The sequence below is a fragment of the Paroedura picta genome, chromosome 14 (assembly GCF_049243985.1).
Source record: "Paroedura picta isolate Pp20150507F chromosome 14, Ppicta_v3.0, whole genome shotgun sequence".
In the NCBI taxonomy this organism is placed as follows: domain Eukaryota; kingdom Metazoa; phylum Chordata; class Lepidosauria; order Squamata; family Gekkonidae; genus Paroedura; species Paroedura picta.
The window spans coordinates 20,338,090-20,354,784 of record NC_135382.1 but is presented as its reverse complement, the minus strand read 5'-3'; the positions used below and the strand labels follow the sequence as shown (position 1 = coordinate 20,354,784).

At 47.9% G+C, this 16,695-nt stretch overlaps 1 protein-coding gene across 1 annotated transcript in view; it reads left to right on the top strand.

The window, feature by feature from the left end:
- The first annotated feature begins 339 nt into the window (after positions 1–339).
- The window catches only part of PLEKHG4 (pleckstrin homology and RhoGEF domain containing G4), an 80,968-nt gene continuing 64,612 nt past the window's right edge, over positions 340–16,695 (top strand). Inside the window, exon 1 of the mRNA XM_077310013.1 lies at positions 340–447. Within this exon, the coding sequence (XP_077166128.1) occupies positions 445–447 (3 nt within the window). The 5' untranslated portion in view covers positions 340–444. The remainder of the gene's footprint in view (positions 448–16,695) is intronic.

The following is a 16,695-nucleotide window of genomic DNA, read 5'->3' as shown; positions in this document are numbered from 1 at the left end:
ACTCATGCATTGGTTTTGCAGGTTTTTAGGAAGCCGCACGACCTATTTGACTAGGCTGGGCAAAGCCGGCAGCGGTCTTCTGTGAGATCCACCTGCAAGTCTGTCTCCAGTTTTCTTTCTCCTGCAAATACAAAACTAGCGGTTAAGATTTCGGGGGGCTACATTCTGCGCCTTGACCGTCCAGGGGAGCGGGCCGGGCCAGCCTCGGCAGGGCGATGGGCGCAGGCGAGGCCCGTCGGTTGTCCGAGCAGCCTGCGGAGGCCCCCAGCCACGGCCGGCCAGGAGGGCGGGGGCTTAGGCGAGGGGGCGGGAAGGGCTCCGGTTACAGCGCTCGGCTGGCTCAGCTGGGCAACTGCCGAGCGGAGCCACGCATGGAGGGCGCCGGAGCCCCGCGATGCCGCTAGGGGGGAGAGGCCGGCGGGGCGCCCCGGCGAGGCAGCAGCCATGGTGAGTCGTTTCTCGGCCTCGTCGAGCCGCCGCCCGCTGCTCTCCCGCCGGCCTCGCAGGAAGGGGGCAGCAGCCGGCTGTGCCCTCGCCGCGCCAAGGGCCTGCCTGGGCCAGGAATGCCCGCGGGGGCAGCCGCCGAGGCGAGCCCGCGCCTGGCAGCGAGAGGGCACCTCCGGGGACCCGTCGGCCAGAAAGCTTTGAACGCGGCGGCACCTTCTCCCTGGAGCGGAGCGCTCCGAACTTTCTGCCCGTGCGGAAAGGCAGGCGCGGGGCATCGGCCGGCGGGCACCGCCTCGAGGGCATCGCGGGCTGCCCGGCTTCCCCCTGTCGCCTGCAGGGAGGGGAGATCCTGGAGGGATCTTCGTGCGCCAGTGACCAGGGCGGTTGGCACCTCGCGCTGGGCTCCTTTGGGCGCCACAAGTTGCAGCCCAGAGCTGGTGTGTGTGTGCGCGCGTTGTTTCCAGTTGGCGACGCGGCTTCGCTTGGGCCGCTTGCGCTGTGCTTTGACCCAGGGGCCAAACAAGTGGTCTGTGTGGGAGGTGGGCTCAAGGCTGGTTGGGGCGGCGCAGTGAGGAATGCACAGGGGCATCACGAGGGCTGTGCTCTGTCTGTGCCAACTGTCCCTGGAACAGGTAGTGGGGACTGGCACCCTTTCCCAGCAGTGTGCTGCCTGCCTGGTCTCCAACCCTACACTGTGCATCTAGGAAGGGAAAGACATATATTTGCTTGGTGCAACCAAAAGCGTCAACCCAGCTCTGAGCAGGTCCCTCAGTGGGCGCATTCTGGGAACAGAGAAAATTGAAGAGCTCCTTTCTTGGGGGAGGGGAGCAGGAGAGCTTCCCCGTGGTTTACGTCATGTACTTGTTGGTATTTTTTCTTTCCTTTATACCCTGCCTTTCTCCCCGGTGGGGGCTAAAGTGGCTCACATCATTCTTTCCACTTTATCTTCTCAACAACCCTGTGAGGTAGGTTAAGCTGAGAGCATGCAGTCGGCCCAGGTCCTCCTGGCCAGCTGCCATGGCAGAGTGGTGTTTCATACTGGCGTCTCCCAGATCCTTGCCCCTCTAACAAGCACATCAGCTTGCATCCTCAGCCTGTCAAACCTTGCTGGCGGTGATTGACAGCTCGCCGGTCCTGGCAATAATTGCATAAGATTGTCTGTTTCTGTGTGTAGGAGGGAGGGATGTCATTTGAGTCCTGTGTTTCAGACTTCTGGGATTTGGATGCCACTAGCACATACTGGTTAAGCAACTGCACATGATGCGGATTACGAAATGGGATTTGGCCTCAGCCAAGGAAACGGACTGGCAGCAGGTTCATGGTGGACCGAGGGGGAGCCCTTCTTGACCCGGTGCATCATGCACTTGTGGAATTCACTGCCACAGAGTGGTGAGGTGGCTGCTGGTTCTGAGGACCTGAGAAAGGATCAGATAAAATTGTGAAGGAGGGTAGATCTACAGCAGTGTTACCCTTGATAGCTTGATGGAACCTCCACGTTCACAAGCAGCCTTCCCCTGCATCCCAGATGACAGGAGCGGACAATGGAGGGAGGCATGTCTTTGCTTGTTTTGAGGCTTCCATGATATATCTAGCTGTGTGTTTAGGGGAGGATTGCAGACTAGATGGACCCTGGGTCTGATCCAGGTGGCTTTTATGTGCTCACATAGTTTGGGACAAGTCTAAACACTGCTTTCCTTCTACTCTCCCCCACCCTTTCCCTGGTGCCACACTGTCCCTTCTATGCTTTCCATTTTTTTCTCCTCGAACTCTCTTGCTGTTCTTGGTGGGACTCTTCCTGTAGTGTTTGTTGCTCTTTCTAGGAAATTCCACAGCCCTCCCTGCCTCTTTGTTGCGTAGATGGGACACCTTTTTGCAACCCCTCCAAACTGAATGTGGGACTTTTGGAGAGAAAAGGACAGTTATACACAATAGGGGGAAATGTGTATTTGTGCAATCAGCATACAGAAAAAGATCATGTAGACTGCATAGCTTTAAAGTCACTGCTGTCAAACAGAATCTGGGAAGCCTTCCTTTCAGGATGATCATCCCTAATGGGTGATGGTGTAAATGTTCCAGCTCATTTAAATGGGGGCATGTTAGAACTTGACAATGAGGATATGCCAAAGAATGACAGTTGTAAGAAGAGACCAAAATATGCAAGCCAAGGACAGGTGGAGGACAAGGACACAGAGTACAGGTGTGGATTCTGAAATGCTAGAAGCCCCCAAACTAAGATGGAAGTTAGTATTTCAAAAGGCTGTTGGGAAAGAGATATTTGCGGAATAGAAAGTTTATGTCCTGAATGTCTGCGATTCAGACAAGGCACAAAGAACCAGTGGGATATAGTTATGCTAGATCTTCAGCCAAGGGGTGACAGAGTCCTAAAATGTGGATCCCGCTAATAGCAACAACAATAATAATTTTATTTTTATAACCTGCCATTCCCTATACAGGTGACAGCAGGTTTTAAAACAATCAATATTAATTTACATAAAACAGTCATAATAAACAGTATTAATTTACATAAAACAGCCCCAGACGCGTGACTCTCCCAATGTTACTGTTAATTGTTATTTATATTATAAATGTGGTTTTGTGATCTTTTGATGCTTTATTGAAAGTTGTTTTTATGTTATAGTCTGTATAATGTTCCATGTAAGTTATATAATGTTCGGTGTAAACCGGCCAGAGCTGCAAAAAAATGGGCAGTGTAGAAATATAAATAAACAAACAACAAACAAATAAATAAACATTCTTCAAATATAATTCTAAATTTATGTCTTTAAAATGTTTTAAAAGCTGCTTCCCATCTATTAAAATTGTTTCCTGAGGGTACTCAACAGTGTTAGGCGATTTTTCCTTGGGTGGATGGATTTTTGGACAGGGAGGCCAGTACCTATCTATTTGATCCTATTCCCTGGGCTCAACCATAGGCCTGGCAGAACAGCTCTGTCTTACAGGCCCTCAGGGACTGTTTAAGGTCCCAGAGGGCCATGACCTCACCAGGAAGGGCCAAAAAAACCCTGGTCCTGGTCGAGGCCAGTTTTACTACTTTGGAGCTGGGGACCCTAAGTAGGTTTTGACTACTTGATCTTAATGCTCTTTGGGGGACATATGGGAAGAGGCAGTCCCATAGATACAAGGGTCCCAGACTGGTTGGGGCTCTGAAAGTAAGAGTCAAAATCGTGAACCTTATTCCATCTTCAATCTGGAGCCAGTGCAGTTGGGAGAAAATAGGTTGACAGTGGTTCTCCAGCTGCTCAGGCAGATAGCAAACCACCTACTTCCTGGTCTTCTAACTGGAAATGTTGGGGATTGGACCTGGGATGGTCTACCACTGAGCCAGGGCCTCTCTAAAGGTCCCACCTGTTGGATCCAGAATCCCTACAGAGCTACCATTTTCTTTCTGGAAGGATGAACGGTTGAAAACACAGAACCATTTTGAAGAGGAATAATAGGATGGCAAGGCAAAGTTACCAGCAGGTTCAGAAATTCTGGCTCCACCTCTTCGGGTCACATGACTCTTATGTCACATCCTTATTTATTTACTTCCTTTATACCACAATGGGGACCCAATGTAACTTAGGTCATCCTCTGTTTTATCATCATCACAACAGGTGAGAAGGTGTGACTGGCCCAAGGGTTCCATGACGGAGTGAGAATTTGAATTTTAGTCCCCCGGATCCTAGTCTGACACTCTAACCACAATACTTAGCAGCCTCACATCCTTGTAGTTCATTAGGCCCCTGATGCCACCTGAGAATTAGATGCAGGTCGAAGGTTCTGCAGGAAAAACAGGGAGCAATATGAGCCCAGTGGTGTTGCTTTGTATATCAGAGGGGCTTTTTTTTGTTTGTTTGTTATTGCCATCATTGCAGCCGACTTATGGCAATCCCATAGAGTTTTCAGGGGAAGAGATGTGCAGAGGTGGTTTGCCATTGCCTTCCTTAGTGGTCTCCCATCAAATACTATGTAAGGCTGACTTGGCTTAGCTTCGAAGATCTGACAAGATTTAGCCAGTCTGGGCTATCCAGGTCAGGGAATTAGATTCAATAAACTAGTAAGCTTGAGAAGAATAAATTCTTAAGCATCACCAGGAACCCACAGAATGGTTGTGGAGGGAAATATGCCCAATAAGTCACTGAGTGCTGGGAATATTAGAATATTAGACCCTCCTAAACAAGGCCATGGAGATCTTGAGTTGGAGAAAGAAATGACAGAGGCATCCAAAGAAGAAAAGTTATAATTTCAACAATTACCCTCGCACTCAGGTCATGTCGAGAAAGGAAAATGTCTAGATTTCTAGGTGGTGGTGGTGGTAGTAGTAGTAGTAGTAGTAGAAGAAGAAGAAGAAGTTGGTTCTTATATGCCACTTGTCTCTACCTGAAGGAGTCTCAAAGCGACTTACAGTCACCTTCCCTTTCCTCTCCCCACAACAGACACCCTGTGAGGGAGGTGAGGCTGAGAGAGGCCTGTTATCACTGCTCAGTCAGAAGAGTTTTTTCAGTGCTGTGGCAAGCCCAAGATCACATAGCTGGCTTGCATGTGGGGGAGTGCAGAATCGAACCCAGCTTGCCAGATTAGAAGTCCATACTCCTAACCATTACACCAAACTTTGGGACCAAACAGGAATGGTAACCATCATGCAATTAAATCCAGCCCAATATAAGCAGAAACTACCTCGAAAGCCAAACAGTCTTGATTTTCAAACAAGGAAACTTTGTCAAGAAATGAGAGGATCAATCAAAAGGTAGTCCAAAAGGTTCAGATCTCTTTAAGTGTCTTAGAAAAAACGAGAAGGCTTCCATTATGGCAGTCCTGTTCAAGTGATGAGTACAAAAAGGAGCCAAAATGGGGACAATATGAGAAGGAAAAAAGATTTCGAGACACAGATTGCTAAAAACATGAAGACAAACAAAGTATGTTACATATGTCAGCTACGTAGATGGCAAAGAAGTTAAAGATACTCTGTCTTCTGGGGTGAGCTCCTACTAGCAGTCTTCAAACAGCGGCTGAACAAATACTTGTCAGGGATACATAAGGTTGGACTGACCATGCATGGTACAGGGGGTGGACTAGATAGCCTGTGTGGCCTCTTCCAACCCTATGATTGCTAAAGGATCTTTGTGTCTGTGATTCTGGAGAAACAATGAATTATTTGTGTTGGTCTTCAATGTGCAAAATGTTAGATACACCTGATACAGCTTCTGTTGTCAGGGATGGTTCCTGAGCCAAAGAGGAATGGTAAGAGCTAAAGATGTAGAAAGAATAATGAATTACAGAATATGACTTCACCAGATGGCTTATACCTGAGGGCTTTATTTGCTGAGCTAATAATAATATACAGCTTGTCACTAAAATATACCTGTTTAACTGAGGTATATTTTATCCTTAACTGAGTTGTAAAAGTAGCACCAGTTTTTCTATTCTAGCACCAGGCCATTTCTATTCAGGGTCAATTGATGGAAAGTGTAAGAAGAACAAGCCTTGTTTAAGGAAAAATGGCATGGCTTTGGCAAAGGAAGATTCTGCTTCATCAACTTTTAGTTCTTTGAGAGTGTTAACAAGCATGTGGATATGGGCAATCCAGTAGTTTACCCAGCAAGCTTGCAGAAGCCATTAACACATTCCTGTTACTTCAGGATACCCTCCTAACCCCTGACAACCCATTATTTTATAAATAATCCAGAACAACAGAAGACTGCTGCAAAAAGGTGAAATGAGCTAAAATCACCTTCCCTCATTTTTGTGCGAGTGGGGCAGATTGTGCACAAAAGTTTGTGCTTAGTGTGGGGATTATTTTGGCCACTCCCCTGACGATGCATCTCTAGAGGTTCCCTCGGCTTCCAACAGCAGCTTTACACTGACATAGAAAGTTGCTAAAGTAGGAGAAAGCACTGAAAATTACTTTCAGGGGCTTGCTGTTAACAGAAGATTTGAAGCCAATCCAGTAGATACTTGGATTTTCTGAATGCTTTTGCCAGAGTCCCACACTGAGTTACTTGTGAGTAAATGTGGAGATTAAGAAGCATGGCAAGTCTTCCTCCATGATTTGGATTGGGACCTGTGATACTCAACTTATTAACAAATTATCTAGAATGGGGAATGGGGGGTGAAGTGGACAAGTCCGTGGATGAGACCAGCCATACAGGATAAAACCCAGGCAGACTTGGGAGAAATCAGAAGGAACTTTGCAATCCAAGGGGATAGACAAAAACACAGTGGACGCGAGTTAAGCACTGTACAATGATGCCCATTTAACTTTACATATTCATGGATAGGACCTGAAGCGGTGATGAGTGACCAGGAAGGGGATGTTGTGGTTGAGGTGGACAGCTCAAAGAAAATATTGTCTCAGATGAGAAATAGAGTGGCCTGTCTTGTAAATTCCTTATGTATATGGAGTAGCTGCATTTGTAATGCTCCTTAGTCCTGTCCCAGCCATCTTATCTTAAACAGCAAAGGGCTGGAAAATCCTTTGGAGGAAAGGAGATTAAAGCTTTTCAGTGTAGGAGGAAGAAAAGCAACAAAGGAGTGGTTTTATAAAAGTGTGGTGTGGGAGAGAAGAAACGTTTCCTACCTTTTCTGGAATACAGAATCTCAAGGGGAGCCAGTGAAGTTGTTGGGCATCAACAAACAATATGGCATATGTTGGCACGAGATGCTACGATAGCCATTCGCTTAAATGGCTTTAAAGGTGAAGACGAGAGGACACATTCATGGAGGGGAGATTTGTGGAATGGCTATTAGCCCTGATGCTGAATATTTGTGGTCTTCTGAGAGAGGCATCGGATTGGCCGCTGTAAGAAACGGGGCTTTCGGTCTGCTCCAGCAAGGCTTTTCCAGAGTTCATTTCCATAATGCTGCAGTGGTATTTATTTTCCAGCCACCCACCAAGCTTCAAGGAATTGGCTCTTTGTGTCGCTCCCTGTTCCCTTTGGAGACAGATTGCATAACCACAAATAGAACTTATTTGGTTTCCGCGCAGTGAACGGCCTCTCATTTGAAGTTTGTAGCAGCTAATTGGCACAGCCGCTTCACCGTGCCCCTTCGAAGTCTGGGCAGAGACAGATGAGCGGCGTCAGTGGAAAAAGACAGAAGCTGAGCAAACCGGCTCTTAGAGTACAACGTGCTGGGGGCGTTGTAGGAAGGGGGAACACCCGTCTTCAGAATCCTTCCCCTTTCCAGGTCCCTCTAAATTCAACAGCTTTGCTTCCCCTTGCCTTACTCCCCTTTGAATCATTCCGGTGTTCCAAGCATTGCATTTCTTCTGGAACATTCTCTTCCTTCATGAGGCCATCCACAAACACACCGGTTAATTTACAAAGTCATGTTTTTTTCCTGTATATCTGGGGAGTACTCCAAGTATGTAGAGTCTTTGACTGGCCTAGTTTTTACCACATTCACTAGTTACCCAAGGCCCAGCCAGTTAACTCTTAAATTTTGTCTACTTTGATGCATCATAAATTGCAATCTTAAGCCCTGTGACTGTTCGGCTACTTCATTTCCACCCTGCCTTTCTCCCGAATGAGGACCCAAAGCAGCTTTCTCTTCTCATCAATTTTATCCTCACAACAGCCTTGTGAGGTAGCTTAGGCCGAATGTGTTTGACTGGCCCAAGGTCACCAGCAAGTTCTCATGGCAGGTTGGGGGTTCGAACCTGGGTCTCCCAGATCCTCTCCGTCTAGCACTCTAATGACTATGCCACACTGGCCCTCACATCCTCACCCGGTGGGATTTACTTTTGAGTGGATGTGCATAAGATTGCTTTGACATGGTGGGGAGCAGAGTCAAGGGGAGTCCACTTTCTGCCAGCGAGGGATGATTTCTTTTCTGGAGGATCTGTGCTGGGAATTAGACTGCATCTTCACTGCTGCTTGGGTTCAGTGCTGAAAACCTGGGAGATCGTAGATGCCCGTTTGCTAAGGGATGCAGGAGGTCACGGTGGCACTCGAGCAAGAATCTGCCAGCCCCTCTATCTGCAGCAAAAGCAAATGAGCTCATTCCAGTTGCCTTTGAATTGCTTCCCAGTTCAGGGCTGTTCAGACGTGGGCAGGGGTGGACGTGCTTGGATATTGCTTTGTTCCATGGCTACCCCAGGGTGGCCTTTCAAGAGCTCAGACGGGGATGAGAAAATGAAGCCCTTTAACTCTGCATCGAGCATATGGGCCGGAGGCGGGAGCACAATGCGCCAGTTATCCAGTTCCCTGGGAACACTTGGCTTTGAGCAGGCGGAGAAATGCGTCTGCATTACGACCCGTAGACCCTTCTCTTTTGGCACCTGCAGATTCCTCCTTGCGTCACACACAAATACACCCGTGGGGCTACAACTCCAGGGGAATGTCAGGAATACAGTTTGCCTTCCTTATATTCTGTTACTGACGTTTGCTGGTCCTTCTGCCGTGCCTTTATCCAGATGCGCAGAAATTTAGCAGAGGATGTTTTTCTGGTGGGAAGATTTGCACTTGCTAAGATGCCTTATGTTAGCATTGATAGATCATCAGATTTTGTGCTATCGTGGCATGAAAGGAGTCCTTTGCCGCCTGGATTGTCTTGGATACAGGAAAACCCTGCTGTTGAGCCTCTGCCACCACAAGGCAAGAGCAGGTGGGAATGGTGTCACACACTGGTTCATGCACTGCTGTAGAACCGAACCTCCCCCCCCCTTTCCCCATAGTACATGTGCAAAAGTGCAGCTGTCAGTAGGTTGCCCCTGCAGCCCAGTCCCACTTTCCCCTCTTTTCTCCTTTCCTTGTCAAGCTGTGTTTGAACGCTACACTGCAGCTGATCATGGCAACAGAGGAAAAGGCCTTTAAAGCAGAGGTAGTCAACCTGCAGTCCTCCAGATGTTCATGGACTACAATTCCCATGAGCCCCTGCCAGTGTTTGCTGGCAGGGGTTCATGGGAATTGTAGTCCATGAGCATCTGGAGGACCACAGGTTGACTACCCCTGCTTTAAAGGACTCAAGAATGTGCATGGCAGCAAGCCTCCCCGTGCCATTTTGATAACAGAGCTCAGCCCCATACCCCTTGCCAGAGTGGCAGCAGAAGGAGTGTGTACACAGATTTATTTGATTTCTTTATACCCCACCTTTCTCCCCCATGAGGACCCTAAGTGGCTTATATTATTTGCATCTCTGTTTTAACCTCCCAACAACTCTGTGAGGTTGGTTAGGCTGAGAGTGTGTGACTGGCCCAAGATCCTTCAGGGAGCTTCCATTGCACAAGTGGGGATTCGAACCTAGATACTAGTCTGACACTCTCAGCCACAAAACCATACTGGTTCTCAGAGGTGCCCCCAAAGTCCATCTGAGATTTACTCCTTGAATTGGAGAAAAACAGGTTTTGTTTGGCTTTACTTCAGGTTTGAGGGGGAAGCCCTGGGATTTTCCCCTAAGGTGGCCTACAGGACTTTTCTACCCTTCATAAAACACCCTGCACTATCTTCAGGGTTAGACAGTCCTCCGTAGGATGGCAGTGGCTGCTCAGTGGAAGGACCGTTTTCTAGATACGCTCTTCAGTATTATATCTGTCTGTTCCAAGGCAGAGATTTTTTTCAGAATGCTTCTTAAAGTGTTCAGGCTCATCGGGAGACCATCCCCAGCTGAGAAGATAGATCTGTGGGATGGTTCAACCTAAATATTTTTGTGCTTTGGAAAAACATAAAACCACAACTTCCTTAGTGTCAATAACAATACGGCCTCCAGAATCTCGTGGTAGTTTGTAAACAGCTGGTAGAATGAAAAAAGACTGCAAAAACGGAACCAAGATTCTCAGTGAAAGGCCAGAGATTAACATGATACCAGAGTGTATCTTGTTCAGTCTGTGACAGTGCTGTATGTTTTTTCTTGTGAAGTGAAGACTGTATCATATGTTTTGTTAGCCCTAAAATTTCCGGGATGATTCCTAGGGCCACCAGTGAGGGGAAGCTCACCACCACCTTAGGCAGCCGATTCCACAGCTGAACGACTCTTACTGTGAAAAACTTTTTCCTGCTATCTAGCTGGTACGGTTCTACATGTAGTTTAAACTGATTACTGTGGGTCCTACCCTCTGCTGCCAACAGGAACCTCCCCCTGCCCTCCTGCAAGTGACAATCTTTCATATACTTAAAGAGAGGCATCATGTTCACTCTCAACCTCCTCTTCTCCCAAGTCCCTCAGCCTTTCCTCATAGGGCTTGGTCCCCAGGCCTCAGATCATCTTTGCTGCTCTCCTCTGAACCCTCTTAATTTTGTCCACCTCCTTTTGGAAGTGAGGCCTCCAGAACTGCCCGCAGTACTCCAGGTGTGGTCTGACCAATGCAGTATACAGTGGGAGTATGATTTCTTGCAAGTTTGATGCGATGCCTCTTTTGATGCAGCCCAAGATTGCATTTGCTTTCTTTACCACCACATCTGCTCATATTTAGCTTACAGTGAAGATCTAATTCACACACACTGCAGTCCACAAGTGTATGTCCCATCAAGTATGGATGCTTCTCAGTTTTGTGACCCAGGTGTAGAACTCTGCACTTCTCCTTTTCTTGGCTGTGCAAAGGACAGTCTGCAGGTAACAGCAGTGCCGGCCACTAGATGGTGCTCCTTTGATATGGCTTGGCCAAAGTCATGTTTGTTGTAGAACTGTGCCCAGGCTTGCTTTCCACTGCCCCTTCACAGAAATCCTGGTATTCCTTGGCAGTCTCCCATCCAAATACTGACCAGGGCTGACCTGTGTAGCTTTTCGATCTGACAAGATCAGGCTAGCCTGTGCAATCCAGGTCAGGATGCTTCCTGTCTAATGCCCGCAATTTTCTAAAGGAAGGCCCAGCAGGTTGCTGTGGATACCAAGCAAGGCTTGAGTGAAGGGCTAGAGTCTAGACAACCTTCTGACCAGCTGGCTACCCAATGAAGCAAGGCTATGCCTCAACCAGAGAGGCGGTATCTAATGCTAGGTGACTGTGGGCCAATCACACACTGTTGACCTAATCCACCTCACAGGGTTGTTGTGAGGATCACAGAGGAAGGGAGAGTGATGTAAGCTGCACTGGGTCCCCATTGTGGAGGAAGGTTGGGTTTAAGTCAACAAACAAATAAATAATCTCCTATGCCAAAATGGTGGGGAGTGGGACCCCAAAACTTGTTTGTGCCCCTATTTAGGACCCACCTCGTCTAGATATGGCAGCACAATATGTCCTTATTTTATATATTCCTTAATGGAGGGGAGGGATTGAGCCTAGGGATTTGTGCCTTACCCAGGGCTACCAAGTAAATTGTAAAGATTAAATTGTCATCTCCTGAGACTCAGAGCAGTCTTCTGATTGCTATGTTGGTGGGATGCAGCCTGGAGATTAGAAGAAGAGCTGGTGTTTTATATCCCACTTTTCACTATCCAACGGGGTCCCAAAACGGTTTACAAACACCTTTCCCTTCTCCTCCCCACAACAGACACCCTGTGAGGTAGGTGGGGCTGAGAGCTATATGAGAACTGCCCTGTAAGAACATTTCTAAGACAACTGTGACTAGCTCAAGGTCACCCAGCTGGCTGCATGTGGAATCAAACCCAGTTCTTCAGATCAGATTCCACCACTCTTTATCCATTACACTATGCTGGCTCACAATTAGACTGGTGCTTTTAAGCTGCTACGTGTGTCTGTTATTAATAGGGTTGCCAACTCTGGCTTCGAAAATTCCTGGAGATTTGGGGGCGCAGTCTGGGGAGCATGTTCAGTGGGAATGCGATCTCTTACCATAAAGTCCACCCACCAGATCTGCAATTTTCTCAAGGGGGACGGATCTGTGTAGTCTGGAGATCAGTGGTTGTTCTGGGAGAACTCCAGCCCCCACCTGGAGTGTGGCAGCTCCAAGCTGTGCTACTCACCAGGAGCCCTGCTTGTTAATAGAAAATACAGATCATGTGACTGGAGGAGAGGAACTGGTAGGAGAAGCTGTCTCGACCACTTGCTTCGCCAGTGTGCCAGGGGGGTTTGAACGTGCAGAGCTCGAAGTGATTCAGGTGCTGGACTAGGATGTGGGAAACCTGGTTTCAAATCCTCCCTGATTACCATGAAGATTGCTAGGTCACTGTTTCAGCTTCTTTTCTATCTCGGGATTGTTAAAAGGATGAAGAATAAGGAAAGGAGAACCACGTGCAGTCGTTGGAGCTACTTGGAGGAAGGGTAGGACAGAAATATGCTAGGTAATGCTGGGTGGCAACCATCTGTCCATGTCTACTGCACAGGTATTGTGCAGTAATGACTATTTGTCTCTTTCTTCCTAAGTCTTGCTAAAGGGCTTTCCCAGGAGCCACTGCAGAGTGTCTATCTCTTGCAGGATTAGCATTTGTGGCTGTGCCTAGTTGCAGGGTGTGCGTCTGTGGCTGAAGGTCCCTGGTAGAAATGACTTCCTAATGATTTCCGAGAAGAGCCAACAGTGCAGTTGCAGCTATGGAAGAGAAGGCCAGAGAGAGGGAAGGGATAATTATGGGCAAAACAGGGCAGTGCTTTCCAAGAGATGGCCCAAGAACTTGCGTGAAGAGTTAGGTGATCTAAAGGTAAAGGTATCTCCTCATTTTACTCATTTTACCGACCTTGGAAGGATAGAAGGCTGAGTCAACCTTGAGCCAGCTGATTGGATCGAACCAGCCTCATGGTCAGAGTTTCAGACTGCATTTTGCTGCCTTACCACTCTGCGCCACAAAAGTAAGGGGTGTAGCATCTCCTGCTATTGCAGGATCAAAGGTAAGAAGCATTGGAAGGAGGATCTGGCTAAGGGAGCAGAAAGCTCGATGCCTGAGCAAAGCAGTTCAAGAGGATGTAGCAGGAACTCACAGATTTCATCTTTCAAGGGAAAAGGATTCCCAGGCATGGACTTCATCCAGTTTGGATAAAAGTCTATACTAGGGCTTGACAAACCACAAGATCTCTGTCATGCTTTAGTGCTCAATAAGGCAGTGATCCAGACACTTATTTGATCATTTTTCAGACCAAAGCCAAAGTTTGAGCTGCAAGGTTCCTCAGTTCAGATAGTTCAGAAAGCCTAATCCTATCCAGCATCAAGATGTCCATACATGGGGGCAGGATGTGAGCAACACCCTAGTTAATCACTAACCTAAACAACGTCTTATTCCCCTTCTGTTTTTGCAAATGGGAATTGAACCCAAAGGGCTGGTGAACTCGGTTTGTTATTCTAGCAGGGCTCTTGAATCAGCTAAACATCTTCATTATGCTGCATATTTGTTGGATGTCCTCATGAGGCTGTTGATTAACTCACTGCTAATTTACTCTCTCCTTATGTATGTACGCTGATGATTTCTGCGGAAGTGTGCATGCCCACGAAAGCTCACACCTTGAATAAAACTTTGTCTTAAAGATGCCCCTGGACTCCCAATTTTGTTCTGCTCCTTCAGACCAACACAGCTACCCACCAGAATCTATCCTAGTTGTGTGCTTGCCTTGCTCCAATATTTACTGGTGACCCATGCAATGGAGGCTGCATCACCCCCCCCCCCAGCCACACACACACATACACACACACTGCTACAGCACACATTGGGTGCAATTTTAAAACGGATTTTTTAAAAAGCATCCTGCTGTAAAGCTGTGTGGGGGTGGCATGTTCCTTGTGAGAGGCCTGGACTTGCAAGAGTATGTGTGGCAGTGAAATGTGTTCTTGGCGTGCTTGGTTAGGTATGCAACAACAGACTTTAAGCAGAAATAACAGAAACAGAAGAGTGACAGCTTTGGTCTAGGTCAGGCTTTCTCAACCAGTATTCTGTGAAACCCTGGGGTTTCTTGATGACCCTGGAATTTGTTAAACATTTATCGGGTGGTATGACCATATATAGAGCCTCTTGTTGCGCACAGTGGTAAGGCAGCAGAAATGCAGCCTGAAAGCTCTGCCCATGAGGCTGGGAGTTCAATCCCAGCAGCCGGCTCAAGGTTGACTCAGCCTTCCATCCTTCCGAGGTCGGTAAAAGGAGTACCCAGCTTGCTGGGGGGTAAAGGGTAATGACTGGGGAAGGCACTGGCAAACCACCCCGTATTGAGTCTGCCATGAAAACGCTAGAGGGCGTCATCCCAAGGGTCAGACATGACCCAGTGCTTGCACAGGGGATACCTTTACCTTTACCTTACCGTATGACCATATATGTAGACCTGCCCCCCCAATGGCCAATGATGGGCCTGTATGGGGTGGGAAGGGGAAGGGCCCTGGATGGGCATGTACACAGCTGTGCTTCCCAACTATATTCTGCATGATCGCGCCACTTAAGTCTGAGAAATGTTTCAGGGGTTTCTCAATGGCAAAAAGTTAAGAAAGGCTGATCTAGGTATTTGGGACTGGAAGGTATGGTTTTTGGGTCCATGGTAAAGCAGCTTCTTTGCAAGCAGAAGGTCCCAGGTTCAATTCCCAGCAGCTCCAGTGCAAACAAGGATCAGGTAGTGAATGATGTGAAGGGTCTTCATCCGAGACCCCGGAGAGACGCTGCCAGTGCATGAAAGCAGTACTGACCTTGGTAGGTCAACCGTCTTGTTTCAGTATGAGTACATTGAATGAGGAGGATGGGACAGAGAGCAGAAGTGCCAGATAGCGGGAGAAAGGAGAGGTGGTGGCTCCTTGCTGAATGACTGGGAGTTTTAGCAGGAGAAGGAAACAATCAGGTTTTGGAGAAACACAGAAGATTTCTATTGGATTTTAATTAGGAATTGGATAGATGAGAGCACAGCCAGAAAGGAAGCACAAACGATCCTGAGGTTTGCATTCTCATCCAATGGGAGAGTTAACTGTACCTCAGGTTGAGGCAGAAGCAAGACGTAACAGGAAGAAATATTGCAGAGGGTAACCCAAAACCCTTGCGAGGTCGCTCTGTTATTATCAGAGGGCCGGCCGGTGGCTATGGATTCCTCGCTCACTGGACCATTTTACATTTTTGAATGAGTTTTTTCCCCCAGGCTTTCCGGAGGCTGGTATGCCAGTCCCATTAATAGATCAAGAGGGGGAAAATGCCTGTGGATACGCTCCCTTTTGTGTGCTCGGGCTTCATAACCGCCCATATTTTGGCACACATCCCTCAGTGCACAAAGGCCTCTTTTACAAATCATGTGTCAAATCTCCACCCTCCTTTGATCTGCACGGAAAAGCTGGAGCACGTGAGCCGTTGCTCTTTGAATAGGCTCAGTGTGGGTTGTCCCTGCAGGCAGGGTGCCTTTCGTGGCGGAGGAGGTGTTGCCTGTGTGAACTCAGGGAGCTGCTGCACACACATCTGTATCAGATCATCAGTGTTGTCTCTTCCGGCTGGCAGCAATCTCAGGTTTGGAGAAGACTGGAGAAGTCTTTGCCAACAGTGGTGTAATCGGGTATAGACAGGACTCAATGGTCTTGGGGCCCCTCTCCTTCCTCATTAACGTTGGGTGTCCTGGGAACTACAGTTCCTAGAATGCACTGGGGGAAAGCAAGGGGAGGAAGAAAGATGGAAGTAACAGGGCGGAACTTGCCTTCTCCCACTGAGCCAGGGTCGCTGGCTCCCTGTACTTTTGCTCCAATGTGGAAGCGCTATCCTACAAAACTATTGAAGCTCCACTGGGGCTCTGCCAGGCTCCTGAGATTGGATTACATTAGATGTTGTTCCTGTTCTCAGACATTTCCCCCATTGTTAGAAATGCTAGAAGTTTATTGACAAAAGGTAAACAAAGGCTAGCTGCCTTGGGAGACCAATATTCAGTGCCAATAGTCAGCTCCTGGGCAAACACACTCAACCCAAGCTAGGGTTCCTAACAAGGTCGAGGGCTCCTGCCTAGGAAAGTCCTAGAAATTTGGGGGCAGCACTGAGGGAAGGGTGGATTTTGAGATGAAGGATGTGATATCACATTAGGACAGGGGTAAGCAAACTGTGGCTCTACAGATGTCCATGAACTACCATGAGCCCCTGCTGGCAGGGGCTCATGGTAGTTGTAGTCCACGTACACCTGGGGAGCCATCGTTTGGCCACCTCTGTTCTAGGATCTCTGTTTCTCCATGTACTATAGCATAGTGTAGGGACCCCTGTGTGGTGCCCATTGACACCTTTCTTGGCATATGCCAAGTGATTTTTTAGAAAATTTATGGGACCTGGTGGGGCTTTTGCCCAGCAATGCTTCTAATCAGCCATTAGAGAGATGATTATGCAGATTTTTAAGCATGTTGCTTTGGCACTAGCTGATACCATAGCACAAAGATCTGCAGGAAATCTGTGGAAGCCATTTTGTGACTGGATCCCCCACACTTTGTCAGA